Raw genomic sequence first — 24,479 nt, 5'->3', positions numbered from 1 at the left:
TTTTGTGGGCTTCTGTTCTCAAGGACTGAGGCAACCCCAAAGTCTTAACAGCCAGACAATTGGAGTGTTGCCATTTTTTAAAGTCCAACGCCACTCTGATCATGTCCCCCACTCTACTTAAGTCATAACTATGTATCCAGCATCTTAGGTTCCTTAGCTGCTGAGAACACAAAGACAAAAAGAAAATCCTGCTGTCCAAGTTATATATTACAACAAACTTCATACCAACCTAATAAAATATAAAACTCAATCCTGTCTACATACGCTATTTTCATTCCTAGTTTGTTTGTTCCCTGCCACCTTTTTTTCCCATTTCATTTAATCCAATCCTACAGCTGAAAAGAACTCCCCTACTCCATACCCAAGTGAAGAAATCCCTCCCTAAAAGATCGGCCTCCAGGAAGCTTTTACTTGATTCTCTTTCCCAAATGAAAGAGTCTCCCCTCTACAATTTTTTTCACTGCATTTTTCCTCTTTGGACTTTAGTAGAATGCAAATCAGAATCAAGGAGTCTTGAGTTCAAATCTTTCCTTTCTTCACTAGCAGTGTAACTTTGGGCAAGTCACTTAACTTGTCTCAGTTTCCTCAACTGTAAATGGGGATGAGCACATAGTTTCCAGGGTTACTGTGACTATCAAATGATAATATTTGTACTATCTGTAAAACTCTTGCACAAATCCTAGTACCTAGAAGGCACAAATAAACACTTATTTCCTTCTTCCTTCTCACAGTTCAGTCTAAAACACTGCATTTCCACAAGCATGTCTGGCATCTACTATGTGAAAAGTACTAAAGCTTTAAAGACAAAATGACAATTGCCCCAGCTCTCCTAATAATCTATACAGTTTAAGAGCAGGGCCAGGGGAGAACTCCCACCCCAACTGGGCCATAAGTAGTGCTTGCTTCCCTTTGCCTAGAAGACTCTCAGTGTCAGTTAGCCACCCCTGCTCTACAAGAGTGACTCCTAGCCTTCCCTTCTGGGTATTCAGGTATCCAAAATATGTGGGGGTGGGTGTCATCACAGCCCCAGACCTGGGATTTCTTCTGCAACCTGAACAGATGCGTAAGTAACTAACCTCACCCCTGCTCCTCCTTAATGTTCCCCAGCCCCCACCTCAGACCCACCCAGTCATCTCAGATCCTCCAAGCCAGGAAGCTGAATCATCCTTAACCTTGGCTCTAACTCCTGGCCATTCACACCCACTGGCCTCGAAGGATCATCAGATCACCGGGAGAGGGGACCTCAGAGGTCACCAAGGAAAGTGTCCTCATTTTGCAGAAGAGCAAACTAGAATAGAGGGGGTCCAGTGATTTGCTAAAAAGTGGCACCAGCTACTCTGTAGTGGTGCTGGGAAAACTGACCCCAAAGGAGCCCTTGCCACTGCCCCCAGGCTTCACTTGGTCTGGTGCCTTAAGACACGTTGTGCAGTCTTAAAGTTCAAGTATATCTCCTGCCCAGAAGGGGAATTTCCACATGCTCTCCTCTGCATGTTTATTTCAATGTAAAATTTTTTTTTGCCTCCATATAGGCAAGACCCCACAGCAAATCTTACTCCTATCAACTATGGATTGTTTTCCCTCATACAGCTTTCTCTGGGAAGTGGAAAAAAAAAAGAAATGAATCACTCCCAGAAGTCAGAACTTTAGACAACTGTTGTTGAATCATGTCCAGCTCTTGAGTGACTCCCATTTTGGGATTGTCTTGGCAAAGATTTTGGAGTTCTTTGCTATTTCCTTCTCCAGCTCACTTTACAGATGAGGAAACTGAGGTAAACAAAATTACGTGACTTGCCCTGGATCACACAGCTAGAAAGCATCTGAAGCTGGATCTGAACTCAGGGCTTCCTGACTCCAAACCTACTACTCGGTGAAGACCCTACACAAGGACATCTGGCAATCTAATTAAGCCTAGCTCTTCCAAGCTAAAGAACCTCACAGAAAGAACCATATGCCTAGATGAAATGCTTTCACTTGCACAGGGAGAGATGAGTTAACACTACAAATGAGACACAGAACCAAATTTTGGGGGATCCAATGCCAGAAGCAATAGCTAAGCTACTAGATCACAGACATCCCACATCAAAAGAGCTTCACAAATTAAACTGGGATAAAGTCCTGCCCTTGGGCACAAGGAACTAAATACCCAAGCCAGAGACAGTGGGGGCCCAGCAGGGTGAAAGGTCGTGGAGATGTTAAGTGAACTGCAAACTTGGGTTACTGGCTTACATCTCCTTCACAGAACCCTGGTGCTGCGGGCTCTGTAATCCTCTGGCCTGGAAGACCATGTGTACATCAGAAAGCCAGACTATGCCAAAAGCATCAAAAAAGTAAGGAAAGGGACTGGGTCAAAGATCACTTAAAAAACCCAAAGAAACTTAAAACTTCAGGCAGGGGAACTTTTCAAGTGTGGGCTTGCAGGTAGGTATGCATGAGTGACCTCACAAGAAGTCAACCCCAAATACAGCTAACAAATCTCATCTCCATAAAATCACTAGTCTCTCTCTATGCAACAGCTCCATTATGGGTCTTCCACAAAAGTCGATTCATAGAGTTTTGGGCTGATATAGTGGTCTTCTACATTTTTAGATTTCCAAACAAAAAAAAAATAACAAAAGTTCATATTTAAATAACCCTTTAGGCAATTCTTTCACTTAGCCCTCACTAGAGTACCAGAAAGGAGGCTCAAGGAAGCTGAATGAGAGTCAACTTGAATCCAAGACTTCTTACTTTTAATCCAACTCTATCCTACAATGCCACATGGACCTTCAGATCTTGGAGATGACTTTAAAGCCCAGAGAGATGGATCAAGTTCATCGAACTAGTCTGTTTAAAGAACAGAGACTAAGACCTATCTTCTGACTGCCACTGGAGGACTTCGTCAATGAGGTTCCCAGTCCAAAATAAGAAAGGGGTTAGTTAGATTTTACTATCTTACTTAATGATATTAATGCTATTCCTGCAGAAGGGGAAAAGTGCAGTTAAGCAGAAATAGTTCTGGGTTTCACTGGCTGTCACATTACTACTGAGTCTCAGTCTTCTCAGTAGTGAAATGGGGATAACAATTAAACCATAGCCTCAAAAGCAGGGGAAGCTAAGTAATGCAGTGGATAGAGCCCTGGCCCTGAAGTCAGGACCACCTCAGGTTCAAATCCAGTCTCAGACATTTAATAATTACCTAACTGTGGGACCTGGAGCAAGTCACTTAACCCCACTGCCTTGCAAAAACCAAAACCAAAACCACAACAACCAAAAAAACCCAACCCCATACCAAAAAACCCTCCAAAGCTACTGTAGGGAAAGTAGGTGTTTTATAACCTTAAAGCACTATAGAAAGCTGAATTGAGGTGAATTATCTTTGGGAAACAACAGATAAAAAAAAAGCAGTCTTGGGGTAAGAGAGACTGATTCACAAGCTGCAGAAATCCTATCACCTTTGACAAGTTGGCATATATAAAACCTCTAGTCACAAATTCAACAGTGGTCCCCATGTGCTCTGGTGCCACTTTCTCCAAAAGACCTTTCTGATGACTTCCAGTTTTTAAGCATCTCTCTACTTCTAACCCTGCCATTCTGCAGAAATTACATGCGCATATATATGTTGTTTCTTCTAGTAAAATATAAGTTTTTTGAGGGTAGGGATTATTTCATAGGCTTATAGAACCCTAGACCTGTGGGGAACTGTGGAAACCATTTAGAATACTCTCTTCATTTTTTTTTTTTGCCAAGGCAATGGGAGGGCGGTTAAGTGACTTGTCCAAGGTCACACAGCTAGGTAATTATTAAGTGTCTGAAGTCACATTTGAACTCAGGTCCTCCTGACTTCAGGTGTGGTGCTCTATCCAATGTACCACCTAGATGCCCCCTATTCTCCTCATTTTACAGACCCAGGAAAACTGAGTGATTTATCCAGGTAGATAAATATGGGGCTTGGGGATCAGGCTCTCTGACTCCAGAGCCAGTGATCTCTTCCACTGTACCATGGTCCTAGAGGATAGCATAGTCTTGACACATTCCAAATGCTTAATGCTTATGGAATGAATTAAAAGTAGTGAAGTCCTTTTGACATCATCCTTTTATGGTGGATCAGAAAGTTTCCTGGACTCCTCTCCTATAGCAGAACATAGCTGTATGATTTCCCATTGTCTATTCATTAATGGTCCACAGATGTCCTCCTTGGTCTGATCAACCAAGTGACTAATCTCCCCACTTGGTTAAATGACAGCAGAGTGTAAAAACACAGGCAGCTCATGAGTGGTGCATGCCAATTCTTTAACATCAGTCATCCCAAACTATGGAGAGGAGCCTTAGAGAGGCCTTTCCAAGCAAGAAAAACGAGTCGGGAGCCTGCATTTCTTCTAAAATACACCAACTTTCTCTTTTTTCAAATCACAGAAAAAAGTGATCTGGATTAGGGTGGTGGCCCCTGGCCAATAGGGATAAGAATGAGAGCTTTTCTTCACATTTAAGATGGCTTAATACAATGAAACTTCTCCCCTAGAGATTTACAAAATGGATTAGACCAAGATCTGCCATTGGGGTGGGGAAAGACTCTGATCTTCTCTTGACATGGTTTTCAAGAGTATGGACATGTAGGGGTTGAGGAATGGAGCAATAATGTAAGAATCTTTGGGATCACTTTGCAGAAGTACATACTAATGAATCTGAAAGAGAAAAGGAAAACTTAAAATGATTTAAAATAAAATGAAGGCTCTGTCAATGCAAATATTTTATTTATAAAATGGGCTAGTTCTACTTTATGACCTCAGTCCAAAGGAAGGTTTAAGGGGGGAAAAATTCCGTCCATACAAAAAGTCATGTCACGTGGTTCATTTCTATTCCAGGCTCCCTGGGTTCCTTTTCAATGTCTGCATCAATATATACAAAAGGGGCAAGCTAGGTGGGGCAATGGATGGAGTCATAAGGATAAGAGTTCAAATACAGCCCCAGACACTTGATACTTGGTAGCTGTGAAATTTTGGGCAAGCCACTTAACCCCATTGCCTCACCCTCCCCCCAAAAAAACCCTACAAGAGTCTCCATTTAGTAACTTTGTTCTTGTTTTAGCTTGGGGGCCTTCTCCTACTCTACAGCACACAACATTCCACCATGGAACTGGAGTTGGGCTATACAGTATAAACTATCCCACACAAACCTATGATACACTCAGCTCCCTCACAACATACTCGGTCTTTAGCTAAAGATCTCTAAGAAGAAGAGTCATTCCAGGCTGTTCCAGGGAAGACCATTCCAATTTGGAGAAAAGCTTTAAATGTTGGGGGTCTTCTCTTACACTAACTCCTTTTGCCTCTGGCCTAACTCCTTTTGCCTCTGGCCTAGCATCCTCAGGCCAGATTACTAAAGACTCTTGACAAAAAGACATAATACTTTCAACTGGGAAATTCCCTCCCTGGAGCCCAACTGTACCCAGACTGGTGAGGAGTTTTTTTGTTTAAAATTTTTATTTCCTTAATCTTCTCCATCATCCATCCTTTGACTACCATTATACTGTCAGTTTCGTTGTGGTTCAATCATGTCTGACTCTTCATGACCCCATTTGGGATTCTTTTGGCAAAGGGAGTGGTTTGCATTTCTTTCTCCAGCTCACTTTAAAGATTAAGAAACTGAGATAAATAATGTTAAAGGCTTCAAAAAAACCCAATGAGAACTGAATAAAAGGTTCTTGGACTCGGTAATTTGGAGATCACTGGTATCTTTGGAGAGAACAGTTTCAATGAGATATTGAAATGTGAAGTAACACCATAGGGTGTTAAGAGAGGAATGAAGGGGAGACAATTTTCTCAAGAAGTTTTGTCACAAAGAGCAGAAGAAATAAAGGATAATATCAAGCAAGGATCAAAGATGATTTTTTGCATAAAGGGCTAATGCAGGCATGTTTGTAGGTGGAAGGAAAAGTACCCCAAATTATCAGAGGAACAGGAGATAAGGAGGGATTGAAGAGGTGAGAAAGTGGGGATGACAAAGGGGCAATCTGTTGGAGATGGGATAGAAGTGCAAGAGGGATTTATATTGGTAAAAAGTAAGGCCACCTCTTCATCTGAGACATGGATGAAGGAGGAGATAGTGGCAGAAGGTATCCGAGTGATGAGATAAGAAAGACAGGAGAAGAAGAACTTCAGTGAATCGCCCCCATTTTTTTTTTACTGTAAAATGTGAAACAAGGCTCTCAGCTGAGCGGATGAAAGGAAGCAGATCCATGAAGGCTTTGAAGAAGGATGAAAAGCAGGACAGTTGATGATGGAGGTACAGAAAGATTGCCTAGCAGCACCACAAGTCCCTTTTAGTTATATAATATAAATCTGTGATGTAATTAGTCAAAACAGATGGGTGATTTTTCTCCATCTTTGGTTCAGAAGTAAAAGCAATAGATGGCTGATTCAAGGAATCCAAGGCTGAAACTTGCCAGGAAATCACGACAAAATGATAAGGGAGCCAGAGACTCAAGAGGACAGCATAGAGTTGATCTGGTTCCCCAAGAGATCCAGATGGGAAAAAGAGAGAGACCAAGTACATAACTGATTAGAGTTAAGAGACTGGACAAAAAACAGGGTTTGACTAGGGAAGGGAGAGGGAGAGGTGGAAACCCAACAGATTATGGTTGGATAAGGATTTCAGAGATCTTGAACATGGAGGAGGGTTAGTGGTATTGTCTTTGTATATGAACAGAATCACTTTTACTTTTGGAGTGATGTTTTGAAGAGAAATATTACATTGCTATTTCTAAAGAGGGACAAGTGGCATTAATAAAAATTACTAGAGTGTATATAAAACATATACAGAAATCCAGTGAAAGACATCAATGAAAAAAGCCTAGCAGCTTGGACTAATGGAAAGGCCTGTTTTCTTTAGGTTCTTTTAGAAAGACAGTCTTTAGGTAGCTTCTGAAGGCTCAACTTTACAAACTCACCCTAGATGGGAAATACATCCATCCAGTATTGGTTTTAACTTCTCACTGCCCCTTAAGTCAGGAAGGGGGCTGGCATTATGGACTGCAAGGTCATGCTCTTTACTGAAGGATCATGGGAACACTTATGGAAACCCTTGTTACTGCTCTGCCAGCTGGAATCACTGCCCAAGAAGAGCCTGGAAGACTAGAGAGTATTGGATCGAAGGCAAGGAAGCAGATGTGCAGCAGTGTCAAAGTTATGCTGCCTATGACTCCAAGGAATGCACTTCTTCCAGGGCAGCTTGTAGAAAGCAGCCTTTTAAATGGAACACTTGAGTAAAACATTCGGAATACCAGAAAACTGAATGAAAGAGATGTTAGTGGTTCACTGGCCCCACAGATGTACTAGGTTCATGTGATGTGCTCATTTCTCTAGAAAAGGAATATTTAAGAGCAAGAAGGGATGACTTAAAGAGATCCCATGTCTCTGACTACAAACTTAGTGTTCTTTCCATGATGCCCCACATCCCTCTTATAAAAACATTAGCAACATTTCCATTCTTCAATACAACACACACATAGCCCACAAAGTAAAGATGATGCCCTTCACACTTATACAACGATGTCAGCATCAGCAAGACAGGCAAAATTATTGTGCAAATGGTCAGGGCAGGACTGAGCACTTTTCTGCTGGATGTAGTCCATGCTGGATGGTGCTCCCCTGATTATCTGAGGCATAAAACCAGGAAATCAAGAGCCCCCAATTAATCTCCCCTATTGGGCCTGGCCTGTCTTGAAGGCTCTTGATACTTGTCCCACCTGCAGACTAGGACCCAGCTGTGTAACCCTTTTCCTCTTGGAGGACTGGGACCATCATCTGATGGACTCTTTTCTCTTGAGATTCTTTCTTGGTGCCTGGGAATCTCAAAACAGGCTTTAAGCTTTCTCATGTGCATTAAAATGCACCCTCAGGAAAGGTGAGGGGAGGCACAGGGCTTGACACTTACCAATATGCTGACTCCAGCAAGTCACTTAATTTCCTGAAAGGTTGAACCTGAGGACCCGCAAAGCCCCTTCTAGTTCTAAATCTATGATTGGAAGAAAGAACTGCCTCTTTCGCAAAAGCTGCTTTTAAGTAAGTCCCAAAGCAGTTAAACTGACTGGAGGAGACTTTAGAAAGAGCTCAGCCCAACTTTCTCTTATACATAGGAAACAGACCCTAAGAGGGTGACTGAACTTTCTCTAGAAACCATGGGGGAAAAAAAGACCTCTACTAATCCCTTCTTCCTTTTGGCATGGAAGTAACTCTGGGTTCTTAAAAGCAAATACGAAGAGGAAAGGCCTGTCTGACATCGAAAGACCTAGGAATCAGAATTTGGAGAAGGCACAACTTTTGGGAGGGTTTTCATACACAGAAATTTAAAAAAAATAAACTCCAAGATGGAGAAAGGCTGGTATCTTTGCTAGTGAATGGAGCAATGCCCAGTTTTCTGGGGCCTTGGAGACTCTTAATCCCAAGGCTCTTAACAGAAGAGTCCCTGGGCCCCACCATCTCTCTATTGGCCACTTTCCAGATCCCTAATCACTCCTAAAGCAGCCTGCTGCATCTGAAAGGAAGATACTTCGTGTCTGAAGACAGGAGTCATGAGCACCCCTTTCCCAACCTTCTTCACATTAAATCTTAGTTTTAAATAACCTCTGAAGAGAGCTCCCTAAGTGCCAGGCATTATTATTTCATTTAATCCTCACAAAAAAACCAAGCATGTAGAATCTTCTGACTCCAGGCCCAGCACACTCTCTTACCAGGCCACCCCACTGCCCCTCATAGCAAGTTTTAAAGTCTCTTCTCTAAATGCTCTCCTGTTTATCACTGACACCTGCAAAAGGCATAGAAATGAAGATGAAGACCTGTGCCTGTTTCTCCATATGTAAAATGAAAGAGTTAAATTACATGATCCCCTTTTGGCCCCAGGACTAAAATGGGTATAATATAGTTTCCTCTCTTGGCCAACTGGGGAGTATTCCTCAGATGTCAGCCATTATTTTCACAGAGAATACAATACAAATAAAATCCTTACTCTTGCTCTAGGTACAAAACATCTAAATTTCAGAATAAGAAATTCAAGAATGAGAAGGGAAAAAGCAGTTGTCCTGATAAAGATGGGGGGGATTAATAAACAAAGCTCAATTAGGCATAAGCACATAGTTAATATAGAAATATATTTTGCATAACTTCACATGTACAATTGATATCAAATTTCTTGCCTTCTCAAGGAGAGAGGGTGAGGCAGAATTTGGAACTCAATTTATTTATTTATTTACTCCGTTATTTTATTTTTTAGGTTTTTGCAAGGCAATGAGGTTAAGTGGCTTGCCCAAGGCCACACAGCTAGGCAATTATTAAGTATCTGAGGCCACATTTGAACTCAGGTCCTCTTTACTCCAGTGCCAGTGCTCTATCCACTGCACCACCTTGCTGCCCCTTTTAGTTTCATCTAAAAAAATTGAGTTCTTGGGGCAGCTAATCCCAATGCCTAGCCCCCCAAAAAATTTACATAATTTTTTTTTATGTAAGTGGGAAATACTGAATGAAAAAAATTTATTTTTAAAAAATAGGGAGTAAGTGCAGCAATGGGATCAGAATAGGGACAGGACCTGTGATTTCATTTGCACAAGGTATTGGCAAGTCAAGAAAAGTCCCTTCTTTCCACCTTAGAGTATAAGAGAGGACAACAAAGCTAACACAATCTTGAGCTACATTGAGACAGGCTGACTTCTGGGTGCAGAGGGGTCCCACTGAAGTCTGTCCTCACCAAACAGACCTCATATGAAGAACTTAATTTAGTTCTGGGAATTTAAAGAGATGAAGAAGCTACAAGGTGTTCAGAGGATGACAAGCAACATGGTAACAGTCCCTGAGTTTATCTCACATAAGGATCAGATGATTGGAAGTTGAGAGATTTCACTTCAAGAAGAAAAGACTCAGGGAGGATGCAGGACAACTGTGTTCAAGGACTAGAAGTGGAGTAGGGGCGTTGATCCAGAGGACAGGTAGGACCCAGGGGCAACTGACCCAAGTGGTTAAGGGTCCAATTTAGGTTGATGTCTGTAAAAACTCCCTCAAAATAAAATGCTGCAATCAGACGCAGTTATTTCCTCTTCTATGGGAGCCATAGAGGCTGGCTGAGGATCTGCTTGGTGTGATATAGTAGAGTCCTGAATACACTTTGACTTGATAGATACCAACACCCTTCTTCCAGCTCTCAAATGCTAGCACACACAGAGAGGTACTCATAAATAAAGCTAGAGGAATCTTCACCACAAACTATGCTCCAAGTTTTATACCTTAAGCTAGTATCAGAAGACCACATTCTCCTCCAAACAGAAGATCTGCATGTTGAAATTCAACACTGTTCCTCCCTCCCCACTGGGCTGGGCCACTTGGGCTAAGCAAAAGCTCTGGGAGGCTGTGGGACCTTAATGAGTTCCGTGTTTCGCTGACATTACAGCACTTTCCGAGCACTTACACAAGTCCAAGAAAGCACTCCTAAGGGAGGAGGAGCAGGAGGAAACATGAAATGAAATTCTGGAGCAATCTGGTTGCTCTGAAGCACTGAGAAAACACAGGGATCTCAAAAAGTCAAATGGCCAAAAGAAACTTCAGCTTGGAATGTGAGTCTCTCTACTCCACTTCCTGTAAGGATGCCCTGCCTGCTGGAATCTTCAATTACAACGTTTGTTTCCCGGCAAAGAAAGTTCAGTTTTCTCTGGCTCTAGATTTTGGCTGCTTTTGCCTTCACTGGCTTCTACCTGTTTTCAGATTTTCAATACTATAGGAATCAAGTCACCACCTGACTGAGGTTGAGAAATATTGTGACTAGGTAGATCACAATATTTCCCAGTCTCAGACTCTCCATGTGAAAAATGAGGACAATAATGTAACCCATGTTTCAACTCAAAGGGGGGTTGTCAGGAGCAAATAATACTAACATCTAAAAAGTACTTTGCAGACCCTGAATGCTAGTTATTAACTGCTTCTATAAAATATGGACAAGATGAATTATTTCAAAGACAAATGAGAAATTAAATGGTATTTTTAACAAAAAGATAAAGATGTCTTCCAGCAGTTATAACTAACTATATGTCATAGAATTTAGAGCTAGAAATGACTTTAGAGGTCAATCACTTAACCTCTGTAGGTCTCGGTTTCTTCATTTGTAAAATGAAGAAAATTAAACTATGTGACCCATAAGGTTCCACCCAGTCTAAATCTGTAATTTTATGATCTAATCTAACTCCGTCATTTTATTTATTTATTTATTTTGGTTTTTTGCAAGGCAATGAGGTTAAGTGACTTGCCCAAGGTCACATAGCCAAGTAATTAAGTGTCTGAGGCCAGATTTGAACTCAGGCTGTCCTGACTCCAGGGTCAATGCTCTATCCATTGAGCCACCTAGCTCCCGCCCCCCTACCCAAGTCCTTCATTTTAGCTGATGAAACTGAGGCCCAGAGAGATATGTCCAAAGGACATATGGTTAATAAATAATTGAGACACAATTCACATTCAGATTCTCTTGATTTTAAATACTATGCCTTTTCTCATCTCAGAGCTTCACTTATCTGATGGTTGAGTTTGGAGATTTCGGAGTTTGGTTTTTCTCTAAATAATCATCTGAAGTCCAAATTTAGAGACATGCAAGTCTTGGGTGAGTATATCTTGAAAAAAAAACCTTTCTTAAGAAATTCCCTGGTCTTCAAAACAGGAATGAATCAAGCTAGGATATGTGGAACCAAGCCAGGAAGTGTTGGTACTGTCATATTAAGTTTGATATTGGTATTTTTTTAAATGTTCATTCCCTTGCCTGGGAAATTGAGCTGACCTAGAATTATCTTCTAGCCTCAATTCTGCCACTAAGTAGCTATGAGTTTTTTTGTGAGTCACTTTCCTCCTGGGCCTTCATTTCTTCTGTAAAATTAAAAGATGAACAAGATGAACAAGATGAACTTTATCGTCTTTTCAACCAAAATAATTATTCTTCACCTTCCCCAGGTGTAGTGTCCCCCCTTCCCAACTGCTTTAAGTTAATTTTTGACATACCCTGTATTTACCGGTGTGCTTTAGGGGACAGTTTTTCACTTCTGCAGAATTTCTAGCCCTAATGTCTGCTAGTGTTATACTTTTTTTAAAATCTTCTTTTCACCTGGTCCTCTGCATACTGCAAGAGCAGATCTATTCACAGTAATCACTAGGAAAACCTTACAGCCTGAAGCTCACCTCTCAATTTGAGGGGGAGCAAGTAAAGTGGAGGAAGGAGTGAACAACACTACTGCACTTGAACTAGAGATGCACTTGGGCTCACAAACTGTTAATGAAATTCAAGTTCAACTTCTGATCTCCCTTCAAAGAAATGTTTGGAGGGAAAGAAAAGCAAGCACCAGCTGAGGTTCACAAACAAAAGTTCAATTCAGGATGCTGTGAAATTAGGTACTGGACTCTCTGCACCCCTCATTATAGAATTGCTTCCTAACAGATTTTTACCCATGAGGCCTCATTAGAAAAGAAAAGAAAAGGGAAAGAAGAAATATGGAATGTAGTCAAAATAAGCCTTAAGTTAAAATAATCATTTAGATGAGTGGCTGAATGGAATATTACTCATTCCATAAAAAGCACTGCAATTTCATGAATCATTGATTTTAAAAGAGCCTATCCCTTTGGTGAAGAATGTTAGGGACCTAATTCAAAACTGTAGCCTGGCCAGGCTAAACCAAATCCATGGGAAAACCCAGTATCACTAGCAGAGATGGGAAAGAAACCACAAGAGGACGTCTAGACCAGGGCTGCCCAACTTTAAGTTTCCTTAGGGCTACATTACAATAATTATCTGAGGACCACACCCAGAATAAAAAATATGGTACACTAATATAATAGTTAATTTGTAGTCTTACCTTATTTAGCAAGCACTACAAAAAGTCATGGTACTTTTAACTTCTTTGAAAATGGAGGAATGGAGTTCACCTACTCAAGGTAACTTAGAAAAGAGCAGAAAGGCTCTGCTCCCCGGGGTTGGAGGGGTGGCCCGCCAGAGCATAAGAACTTCAGCCTCCCAGAGGCAGCCCCAGGGTGCTAGGAGCTGTGGCTCACAGCATCAGGGGAGTTTCCTGAGCTTCACTGGGGTAGCACCAGGTACAGATTGGGGGAACAGAGGGGGACCTCTGCCAGAGAGAGCACATGAAGCCCAGCCCTCAGGGCATACAGCCATGCAGAGTGGCCAGGGCAGCCCAGATCCAGGAACCAGAAGCAGGCAGGGCCAGTAAGCAGGAGCCCCCCAGGGCATGAGCCCATTGAGCTGAGGGAGGGGAGCAAAGAGAGAATGCAGAGCTCTGTCCTCTACCCCTGGAACAGGACTCTGGGGCTCTGACCACATTAAGATCTTGATCACAGTCTAGGCACCCCCCCCCCAATAGAACAACAGGGCCCCCCCACCTCAGCCCTGTGGCGGGGGGGGGGGGGGTGCATATGGTCATTCACAGACCAGGAGGGAGGACAGAGCATCACATACTGAGACCCTTGTGGGAGTGTCCCAAAAGCTCAGGAAGCACCCCAAAAACAAGCTTAGGCTGGGAAAATGAGCAAGCAGAGAAACAAGAGCAACACCATTGAGAAATACATTATCTATGATCCCAAGAAGGATCAAAATACTCAGCCTGAAGATGAGGAAGCACAAGCTCCTGCATCTAAAGACTCCAAGAAAAACAGAAATTGGGCTCAGACTATGACAGAGCTCAAAAGACTTTGAAAATCAAATGAGGGAATTAGAAGAAAAACTGGGAAAAGAAAGGAGAGAGATGTAGGAAAAACATGAAAATGAAGTCAGTAGCTTAGTCAAGGAAATCCAAAAAAATGCTAAAGAAAATAGCATGCTAAAACCCAGCTTAGGTCAAATGGATAAAACAGTTCAAAAAAGTTATTGAGGAGAAGAATGCTTTAAAAAGCAAAATTGGCCAGATGGAAAAAGAGATAAGAAAACTCTCTGAGGAGAATAAATCCTTCAGACAAAGAATAGAACTCAGGGAGATTGATGAATTTACGAGAAATCAGGAATCAATACTTCAAAAGCAAAAAAATGAAAAATTAGAGAAGAAAATGTGAAATATCTCAATTGAAAAAACAACTGATATAAAAAACAGACTTAGTAAAGATAATTTAAAAATTATTGGAATACCTGAAAGTCATGATCAGGAAAAGAGCCTTGACATCATTTTCAAAGAATTACTACAGGAAAATTGCCCTGGTATCCTAGAAGCAGAGGGCAAAATAGAAATGGAGAGAATCCACTGATCCCCTGGAGAAAGAGATCCCAAAAAACCAACCCCTAGGAATATTAGCCAAGTTCCAGAACTTCCAAGTCAAAGAGAAAATATTACAAGCAGCCAGAAGGACACAGTTCAAATATCGTGGAACTGCAGTCAGGATCACACAGGACTTAGCAGCAACTACATTAAAAACTCGTAGGGCTTGGAATATAATATACCAGAAGGCAAAAGAGCTTGGAATGCACATCATCAATAAGACTAGCGAAGGCACAAAGCATGAAAGCAAATAAAAATAACAAAAGCGACAACACAACTGTATAAAGGTAGGTGCATACTGACTAGTTTGTATCATACAGATAGAACACGTTCCACAGATCAATAGAAAATTCCTTGTGATATGTTCTGTGCCATAATATTGCTTTAAAACACCACAGAAAATTAATCAGATTAGTTATTAGTGATGGAATTAAGTCTAATACACATTCCATGCAAATTATTATTTTATTTTTTTGCTCATGAAAATTAAAGCCCATAGATAATTTGCATAAAATCACACAGCGGGCCACATTTTGAACAGCCCTAGTCCAGAATTAAGATACAATAAAGGAAGAATTCCAAGAAACAGAAAATTTCTTTGAAACTGATGGAGTGAAGAATGACTGAAAAAAAGAGTATACCCATTGATTTATCTGTGTTTACTCACTCCTTTTTCCTTACATGTACTCAAGGTCCTCCATGGCTGGGATCAATCTATATTCCTAATATTAACTGGAAAAGAGAGTTCCTCCCTTCCTTGTTCTCATTACTCCCACATGTCAGGAAACCTGCCCCTCCTTTTCCTCTAACTTTCCAAATACTATTCATTCATACTTTAGGGGCCAATTCAAGTTCCACACCTTTTGAATAGTAGTCCTTAAGCACTTACAGCTGCCACCACTTCTCTGATTTCCTAAAATCCTCAGGAGAAGGTCAAAACTTTAGTAGATTGTAAAGAAACTTAGAGAGTATTGAGGGCAATTCCCTCATTTCCAAGATCCAGGAGGAAAGTGATATTTTCTATACTACTTGTTAAAGATTTTAAACCACACTTTGCTCTGGTCACCATCTTTTTCACATGGGTCTCATCTCCCCACCTAAATCACAAGCTCCAGAAAGGGACACACTATTTGCCTGATTTTCCTGAACACATAACTAAAACCCACACATTACTCAATAAGCTGTTTCGTAGCTTGGGTGCCAAGAAAAAATGGAAATCATATCCCTAGGATTCAGAGGAAGGATGTTCTGGGAGTGATGTGACCACAGCCAAGTGTGTGGAGAGAGAAGGGAAAACAAAAAGTTTGGTACCTGAAATGAAAAAGGTTACATGTTAGGACACCTACTTGGTAAGGATGGTCAAACTGTTCTAGGTGGAAAAACACTAGTATAATGAATGGCTTGACTGCCACAGTTCTACCTGGATACCATAAATGAGTCACTTTATGTATCTGGGTCTGAATTTCTTTCTATGGGAAAAGACTATGACATTATTTTCAGATGTAAAATCAATGCTCCTAAGTCTGAAGTTCTAGAAGATCTGGGTACATTCATCTGCTCTCTGGCATGTTGCTAAGGCTACATCCAATTACTGTCTCTACCATCAGGGAGACATGACCTTGTGACATCTACTGAGCTCTATTGTCCTGCTACCCCAACAAAAGCATGAGCTCCTTGAGGATCAATTCCATTCTTTAGGCCATTTGAACTCCACCCCCCCAAACACACATTCACTCTATAATTCCAGTCAAATTGAGATATCTGCTGTTTCTCAAACACATTCCATTCTCACCTCTGTGACTTTGTACAGGTAATGCCTGCACCTGCAATGCTAGCCTTCCCTCCTCCCCTCCTCCTCTTCTCTCTACAAAGAATCCCATTTCCCTCAGTAAATTGTAAGCTTTGAGATCAGGGACTTCTGGTTCTGTTTTCATTATCTCCACTGACAAATGCTGTGCCCAGTTGGTTTTGTGCTTCTTGAAATGAAGTGAATTAAATTTTAGTTGGCTGTTGCTGCTAGAGAGGATAATGATGAAAAGGATCTCTAAAAACAGGGCTCTGGGGTGGGAAATGGGACAGTTTGGATTATGCCACCCTATATAAAAGAGGGGTTAGCTGCTACATGTGGGTTGAATATACTATTCTGAGAATGCTAGTTCTCTAATCTTGAGTGCCTTCAGAGAAGGACTAAAGCAAGTGCTCACATGGCAAACTGGAGCACGACAAAAGCATATAAGGGACATTCTATGGAGGACCTTCTTCCCACATTTGGAGGATACAGTTAAAGAAAGCATGATCCAAACAGCCAACACTTAAAAGTGGTATGTACAGTTCTGCCAAAGGTCAGACAGGCAGCACTGGCAGAAGGAAGGTCAAACTGAAGGCCTGAGGCCAGCACTGGGTGAGCAGGTAACTCTGCTAGAAAGGTAAGGTCCAAGGCTTAGAGCTCAGAAAAACTCGAGGTCTCATCCCAGTTTCTCCTAAGTAACTGTATAGAATGTCAGAGCCCTCTCCCTTTCTAAGTCTTTACTTCCTTCCCTGTAAAAAATGAAAGGACTGAACTAAATGATCTCCAAGTTCTAAACATTAGTCATTACCCCAAGTGCCCAAAGCTGGTCAGACGGGTTGAAATATTAACATCACACATGTGCATTTAGCACCCACAAGGCAGTTTCATTCATGGGTCACTGGCAGTTCACCAACAGCCAGAATACATCTGGACTGACATCAACCCCCCCCCCACCCCGTCCTTCATCCCTCCACAAGATTTTCAAAGGATTTGTTTTCAATACAAGCCTTTGAAAACATCTCCTCAAAGCTTCAGTATGGCCCTTTTTTCAATTGAACAAACATTAAAGCCCTGCTTTGTGCAGTCAGGACCAAAGACTAAAGAGCAACCTGGAGGAGAAAGGCAGAAGGCTGAACCCAGGATTCAAATGCCAACTGATACTAAATAAATCACTGCATTATTGATCCTAAAAGTACCTACTCATAAAGCTGTCAAGTTTCCTCACCCGTAAAATGGGAATAATATTCCAAACACTAGGGGCGGCCAGGTGGCACAGTGACTAGAGTGTACACCCTGGAGTCAGGAGTACCTGAGTTCAAATCCAGCCTCAGACACTTAATTACCTAGCTGTGTGGCCTTGGGCAAGCCACTTAACCCCATTGCCTAGCAAAAATTAAAAAAAAAAAAACATTCCAAACACTCTTATCATTCCTTACTTCTGCCTTTCAGAATCCCAGCTAAGTTCAAAGTTCAGTCCAGTGCCTCTCCACCTTCTCTAATAAGCCCCCTCTTCCATGCTGCCTTCCTTTCCAAATTACTTTGTAAATTTATCTTGTACATACTGTATACATATCTATGGATTATTATTTAAGTTGCTCAATTGAATTAGCATGTACTTTATGGAGTTGACAGCCTGAATGCGCCTCTAAGTTTTAAGCCTTAAAAATAGCTTCAAAGTGCACTGAAATTTTTTGATGTATTGATCAGTTGTGCTGATTTTTCTTTTTCTCTCTAAAAAAAATTGTTAAATGGGATGGCTCTTTAGGAGGGAGAGGGGAAGAGATCTTTGGGATATAAGAAACAGAAAATAGGAATAAATACTTAAAAAAAATTTACATCAAGACTTTTGTACAGGGTGAAAGGTCCAAGAAAGAATGTGGTAAGACCAAAAGACATAAGCCAGGTGCAAAGGTGAGGATATTTGTCCTTCATTCTCAAAGAAGACCATAACACATCAGGGAGGTGATGCTATAACAATGAATTGGATTTGAGTGAGGAGGTGCTGTACTAAGTCACCAGCCTCACTTTCTCCTCCCGAGCCAGCTGGGTTCAGTGACCAGATATCAATCAGGACTATTGAAGATAGCCATGAATTCAAGGCAATCAGGGTTAAGTGACTTGCCCAAGGTCACATAGCTAGGACGTGGGAAGCCAGATTTGAACTCCTATCCTCTTGGCTCCAAGGCTTCTATCCACTATGCCACCTAGCTGCCTATAAAAGACTCAAGGCCATGTGAGAAGGGTCTGGGGGCCTCCAAGAAGGCATTTCTGGGAGCAGGTACTTTCTCCATTGGGCTTTCAAAGCTAAGAACTTCAACAGAAGGACAGAGTTCCTGGGGCATTAGCTGGAGTCAAAGTTAAAAAAGAGATGTGGGAGAGAGGGATTGGGGGGAGGGGAGCTTCAGGGACAGCTAAAGAGGTTTCTATTTTATTCTGAAGGCAAGAGGGAGCCAGCAAAGTGTGCATACTTTGAGCCAGCTTGTCAGGAGGATGGCTATAGATGGCTAAAATAGGAATGCGTACATCAGGAGACTCTGTAAATGACCACTTGGGGGTTAGCACTATGGAAAATTATCTTCTCTTTAACTTGTTTTGCACCAAACCAAGTTATGACTCTTTAATATCTAAAACGGGGATGGGGTGCAATGTGTTGTGGGCCTTGAAATTTTGAAAATATTGCTTCCTCTTACTACCTAACACCCTAACTATCCAGCCAGTATTTTCCTTTCTCTACACCTCTGCTTATACCCTTTAAGGGAATCTTCTTATGGAAGATTCAAATGCCACTTTCTCTGTAAAGTCTCTCCAGTTCCACCATCCATTTATTCCTCAAAATGATCCTTCTTTCATACTACTTCAACTAAGACTCCCTAGCTTGTGATCCCCCATTCTTCCACTTTGCATTATAGTTCTTGGTCTTATTTTCCCCTACTAGATTGCAAACTGCAACAGAGGTCACACCTCCCCATATCTCCCTCAGTCCATGCCTACAGTACCCAGCAGGTGCTTAATGTCTGCTGAATCTGAGCAGCCAGACAATACTCATATTACAAGTATTAGGGAATGGTAGGCACATTGTATAGTGGAAATGAGAGGAGGATTTGTGATCAATATTTGGTTGAAATTCTGGTTCTGCTACCTGTGCCATATGTGACCTTAGACTTCACTCTCTTCCCCAGAGGCTCTGTTTCCTACTCTGTAAAATGAAAGGCAGGGTAGGGGAGAGCAGTGATACTAAAATTGTGAAATTTCTACGGTCCCTTTTAACTCCCAAAACTGTGATCCCATCACCTCCTTTTTGAAGGAAGAACAAATTGAAGCTTCCTTTTCTTCCCCCCCTCCTCCCCAAGGGATGAAGCCAGAGCAGTGTTTGTATAGCTCTATCTCAAAGTTTGCTGGGAGTAAAGTGCTGGATAAACATACTTAATGCTTTATAATCTATAGCACTATTGTGAATAGAATCTGTAGAAAACCTGTGGGAAAATCCCCCAATATATCTGCATTGTAGAACACACTATCATCATCTCTATTCAACAGCCAATTCCTAAAACAGTTTACTACTGGAGAAGCCCTCAAGAGATGCACCCTTAAGCACAAAAGCCTCCAGTCTGCCAATCCTTCCCTTTAAAATCCAATTTCCCCCACCTCTTTTTATGGGGCAAAGCAACATCTTAGCAATCAATCAAACTACCCTAAGTAGTTTGATTCAAGCACCCTACCCTTATGCCTCCCTTTACTTGATCAATACTTTCCAGTTGACTTGGACTATACCAAAGAGAATTTAGAGGGGGGCATCTTACTCTATCTAGCAAACTCCTTAGTCCACAAAGTCCAGTGGAAAAACTTTCATGCTGTCTCCCTTCTGAATGATGAATCAAAGTTCATCTGTAACTGTGACATCCAGGGCTGAGGGGAGACACCAATGTTCTCCTGTCTTTCGCTATCACTTACCTAGGATGCTTGCTCTGATTGGAATTCTTGTTTAGAGCCTTCTGGTGATGGGAATCCATTTTTGTCACATGAGTGGCAACAAGTGGTCACACAAGCAAACATACTCCCCAGGAGAGATCATCTTTAGCTTCTATCACTTCAGCAGCTGACTTTGTTCCCATCCAAAACAATTCTTCCCCACCCAAGTAGACCCCCTCTGCCTCTCAACTCCTCTTACCACATGAGCTGAAAGTGGCCACTTAGCCACCTGTTGCTCCTTTTCCATCCAAATCTGTCCAGTTTGTGCTTCAGTCTCTCCGCAATCACAAGATTCCAGAGCTGGAAGGGATCTCAGAATAGATATGTTGTGATAATACAGCCTAGGCAGACCTGGGTTCAAATCCTAATTCTTACATTTATCAGCTGTGTGAATTCAAGCAAATCACTTCCATCTGTCAAAAGGGTTAACCACATTCAAAGGAGAGCATGACTTCATATAAAGCAGTTTATAAACCTGAAAGTGTTGCATAAATGTCAACTCAATATAAATTTCCCTTTTTTAGAGATGAGGAACTGAAGCCCAAGGAGGAATAACTTGACCAAAATCAAAAAAGTAGTAAGGAAGGATGCAGGTCCTCTGACTCCAAATCTAATGGTCTCTCTTCTTAGCCCTAATTATCCTTCCTGCTTTGATGCTGCCCAGCTTCAAGAGCCCTGCTCCAGCTCCTACCATCTAAGTGACCATGGACAAGACCCTCTCCCTTAGAAAGCCTCAGGGAGAACCAAGCTCCTAAGGTTTCTGCTATCTGTCAGGTTGTCATTGTCCAAGCATTCTGGCTAAACACAGGGGACCAGTGTCACTGCTGCCACCATTTATTCTCTGGGCTGCTCAGCAGCCAAAGGAGATACTAGGCTGATGAGGCAATGGGAAGATGAAAGCTGACATGACAAGCAGATGGCTCAAGGCTTGCCCCCTCCTGACTTCTCCCATCTGGCTTCCATCTGACCCAAGCAACTGGCCAGGTGGTTTTCATTTAGAGATGAAGTCCTGACAGTTCTAACAAAACAGAAACTCCTGACTATAGCAACTTCTCTGGGCAAATTCACACCAAGTACACACATCTGTGGCACTAGTCAATGAGTGACCATAGAGATGAAATAGGTCTCAAATGAGGGCCAGCAGACAATGACAAGGCCACAAAACCACTGAACTAATTCTAAAGAACCAATGTCATTCTGAAAGCACCAACAAAAAAGGCCAAGGAGCAGATGCTATCAGCATCTAAGTATCCCCTGTTACCACCAATACTCTCCCAATGAGGTTCTAGAATAATGAATCTCAAAAGTAGATGGCCAAAGCACTGGAAGATGACTAGGGTTAACAAGGATTGGTTTTGATTTTGGGGGGAAGGGAGAACATAGCAACTTTTCCACACAATCCTCTCCGGGGGCCTCTCAGCCCTACAGGAAAGACAATGACAGAGCAGGCTAGGAGGGAACCTTGGGGTTGCCAAAATGGCCTAGTAAGAGGCACTGATGGACCAAGTTTCTCTGTGGGAGGGATAAAGGGAAAGGAATGGCCAAGTGACCAGGATATGAACTAGCAACAGACCTCTCTCCACAATGGTCTACCCTGGCCCAACAACAGAAGAAAAAAGCACAGAAACTTGTACTCCCCCAGGGGACTACAGAAAGAACTAAGTGTAGTAAATTCCTGATAAAGTGTTCCATGAAAGGTGGATGACATATTGAAGGGAGTTTTTTGTACAGAGGAGACACTGGGTGGGTCTCAGCAAGGTTGACAGATGACACAAGAACAAATCCATCTTCCCCCACAGATCCCCTTGCCTGATGTTCCATGGGAACAGGTGACCAGGAGGCTGAAAACCTGGGTGGAATGAGCCACTGGTCCAATTATCTGGATAGAAATGAAAACAATGAATACAAGATTGTCCAAATACCAAATTATCCAGCTGCACTTACCTCATGTTAAGCAATGACAGATTCAAGTAGAATATATACATTATGCTCACATGTTTAAAAGAGAGATCAAGGATGTGTATAAGCAGAGAAAAAAGGAGAACAGATGGGCAGGCTGAGCATTCCCCAAGTATTACAAGACAAGAAGTACTGGTTCCCACCTTGCCAGGCTCAGACCTCACAGGGCGCTATTGCAAAGAATCTGCAAATACTAAATAAGCAAACATACCTTTTTGAGGTCTTGTGCACACATGCACGCACGCACACACACACATACACACACTCATTTTTTTAAAAGCATGTCACTACCATTGTATATTTCATTTAAAAGTGTAGCCCTTTGGGCAGCTAGGTGGCTCAGCAGATTGAGCACCAGCCCTGAAGTCAGGAAGCCCTGAGTTTAAATTTGACCTCAGATACTTAATTACTTAGCAGTATGATCTTGGGCAAGTCACTTAACCCCACTGACTTACAAAAAGCAAAAAAATAAAATAGTGTGTTGCCCTTTTTGACATATAATCTCAATCAGTGGCATGGGACTCTGCAAACAAAGGACTAGGATCAAAAAATGTGAAATGAGGCAGATGACCTCTAGGTCCTGTTCAGTTTTAAAAGTTCTGCTTTTTTTTTTGACCAAAAAAAGGAATAAAAAAAAGGAATTCAAAATGAGTCATAACTACTGACCTAGAGCAAGGCCTCTAGCATATTGGGTGGATCCTTCATGGATGAGAGGAACACAGGATGAAAAAGCATGGATGGGTTGTGCTCTTAAGTATTTTATTGAATTAAAAGGGAATTATACATGGAGCTAAGAGTCCTGGGTTCAAGTTTGAGCTCTGATGCTAGTATGTGAACACTGACAAATCATTTATAACATGTAAGCCTGGTTTTCTTCTCTATCAAAAACACTACCTGTACTCTAAGAGGGATCTTTGTTAGTCTTCAGGAAGACCACACAAATGTGGCCATTCAGTGTTCCTGGGCCCACCTGAGTACCCCATATGGTGCTTCTCTGTCTGCTGGATATTTCTGCAAGCATGCTTGAAGAGGTTTCTCCTCGTAGAACCTTCCCACGCAGACATGTGGAAGTCCTTGGAAACATCAACCCAAACAATCATGACTTCAATATGTTGGCAGGAGGAGACAGAATCCAGTCCAAGTAAATCCTAATAGATTTTCCTATGAATCTTTAAGATTTTCCAATGGAGCTGAATACATTACAAATCTAGTCCCCAGGCAAGACAGATGGAATAAAATCTCTTCTGTCACACCCCTGCTCAAGATCAAGAAATTTGCTGCTGTAGTCCTTTTCCTATCACCCCTTCTAACATCTTCCACAATCCAGTAAAACTGGATAGGTTGCTCCTATCCCCATCCATACACATTCTAATTTTCCCACCTTTCCCTCTTTTCATTTATGGAACTCAAAAGTCCAGATCTTCCTGATCACATAAGGAGGCACGATGGGAGTGGAAAAGTGTCAAGAGCACATGAGTTCACCTCTCACCTCTGGAACTAATATCTATATGACCTCAGGCAAGTCATACTTCACTTCTATGGGCCTCATTTTACTCATCTGCAGAAAAGAAGAGATTGTACTAGCTAGGCTCTGAGGTCTTTTTCAGCACTTGATGTGATCCTAAAACATTATAGATTTGTGTCTGTTCCTCTCTTAAGTATTAAACTCCAGGACAGAGAGCAGGTCTTATCTAAACTTAAATCCTCTACCTTGTACTAACTACAGAGCCTTTTGGCATCACTAAATCTAAGATCTTGTGCAGTCCTTACTGTCTGCAGCTTGCTTTTTTCTTGGCAATCTCCTGATTTTTCAACTACTCTACTCATTAGGGGTTAAGAAGGGAACAGAGAGTGCATGTTGGTTTGATTACAATAGTCTATGTATCTTTGTTCATGTCCGAAATTTGATCCATATGGGTTAATTTATCTCTGGCTGCTCCAAATTCCTCTCAATTTCATCTTTTGATCAATCGATGCTGACAGCCTTGGGAGCAAGCTTCAACTTACTCCTTAGCAGTCTACTCTTCAATACAAAATGCACAAGAAAAAGTCTGTTTGTTATGTAAGAAGATGGGACTCCGGCCCCAGTACTGGGGGCCAGGCAGAAACTGGTGGTCATAACATCATCGATTCCAGGGAGTGCTAGCTCATTCAGGAATTATTTTGAATTCTCTCCCAATTAGGGCTAGAAGCTTATATAGGGACCCCAGTATGACTAATGTGACCTAGCCAAAGTTAATCTCACTAATCAGTCTGGCCACCTGGAGAAATAAGGCTTCTAAGATATAATTTTTAGCTTAAGGAAGAGTCAAAGGAGGCCTGAATTCAAACGACTCATTTATTTGTTTTGATAGTGAACTCATTCAACAATAGACATGAATCCCACTTTGAGAAAAATAGTTCTAACACTAATGCACTACTGGCATAGATGTGAAATAGTACTACAATTCTAGGAAAATTTGGAACAATGCCCCAAAGTTATTAAACTCTCTTACTGAGCAAAACCAC

At 41.7% G+C, this 24,479-nt stretch overlaps 1 protein-coding gene across 5 annotated transcripts in view; it reads right to left on the bottom strand.

Moving 5' to 3' along the window:
- The window catches only part of CAPZB (capping actin protein of muscle Z-line subunit beta), a 152,821-nt gene that overhangs the window by 89,074 nt on the left and 39,268 nt on the right, over positions 1-24,479 (bottom strand). The window contains exon 2 of one of the 5 annotated variants that reach the window (XM_074218261.1): positions 22,942-23,044. The exons of the other annotated variants lie outside the window; for them this stretch is intronic. Coding sequence (XP_074074362.1) covers positions 22,942-23,044 — 103 coding nt within the window. The remainder of the gene's footprint in view (positions 1-22,941; positions 23,045-24,479) is intronic. 5 annotated transcript variants of the gene reach the window in all.

This window comes from Macrotis lagotis, chromosome 1, assembly GCF_037893015.1.
Source record: "Macrotis lagotis isolate mMagLag1 chromosome 1, bilby.v1.9.chrom.fasta, whole genome shotgun sequence".
Lineage (NCBI taxonomy): Eukaryota > Metazoa > Chordata > Mammalia > Peramelemorphia > Peramelidae > Macrotis > Macrotis lagotis.
Note: the sequence above shows the minus strand (reverse complement) of the source record. Positions and strands in the feature narration are given on the sequence as shown.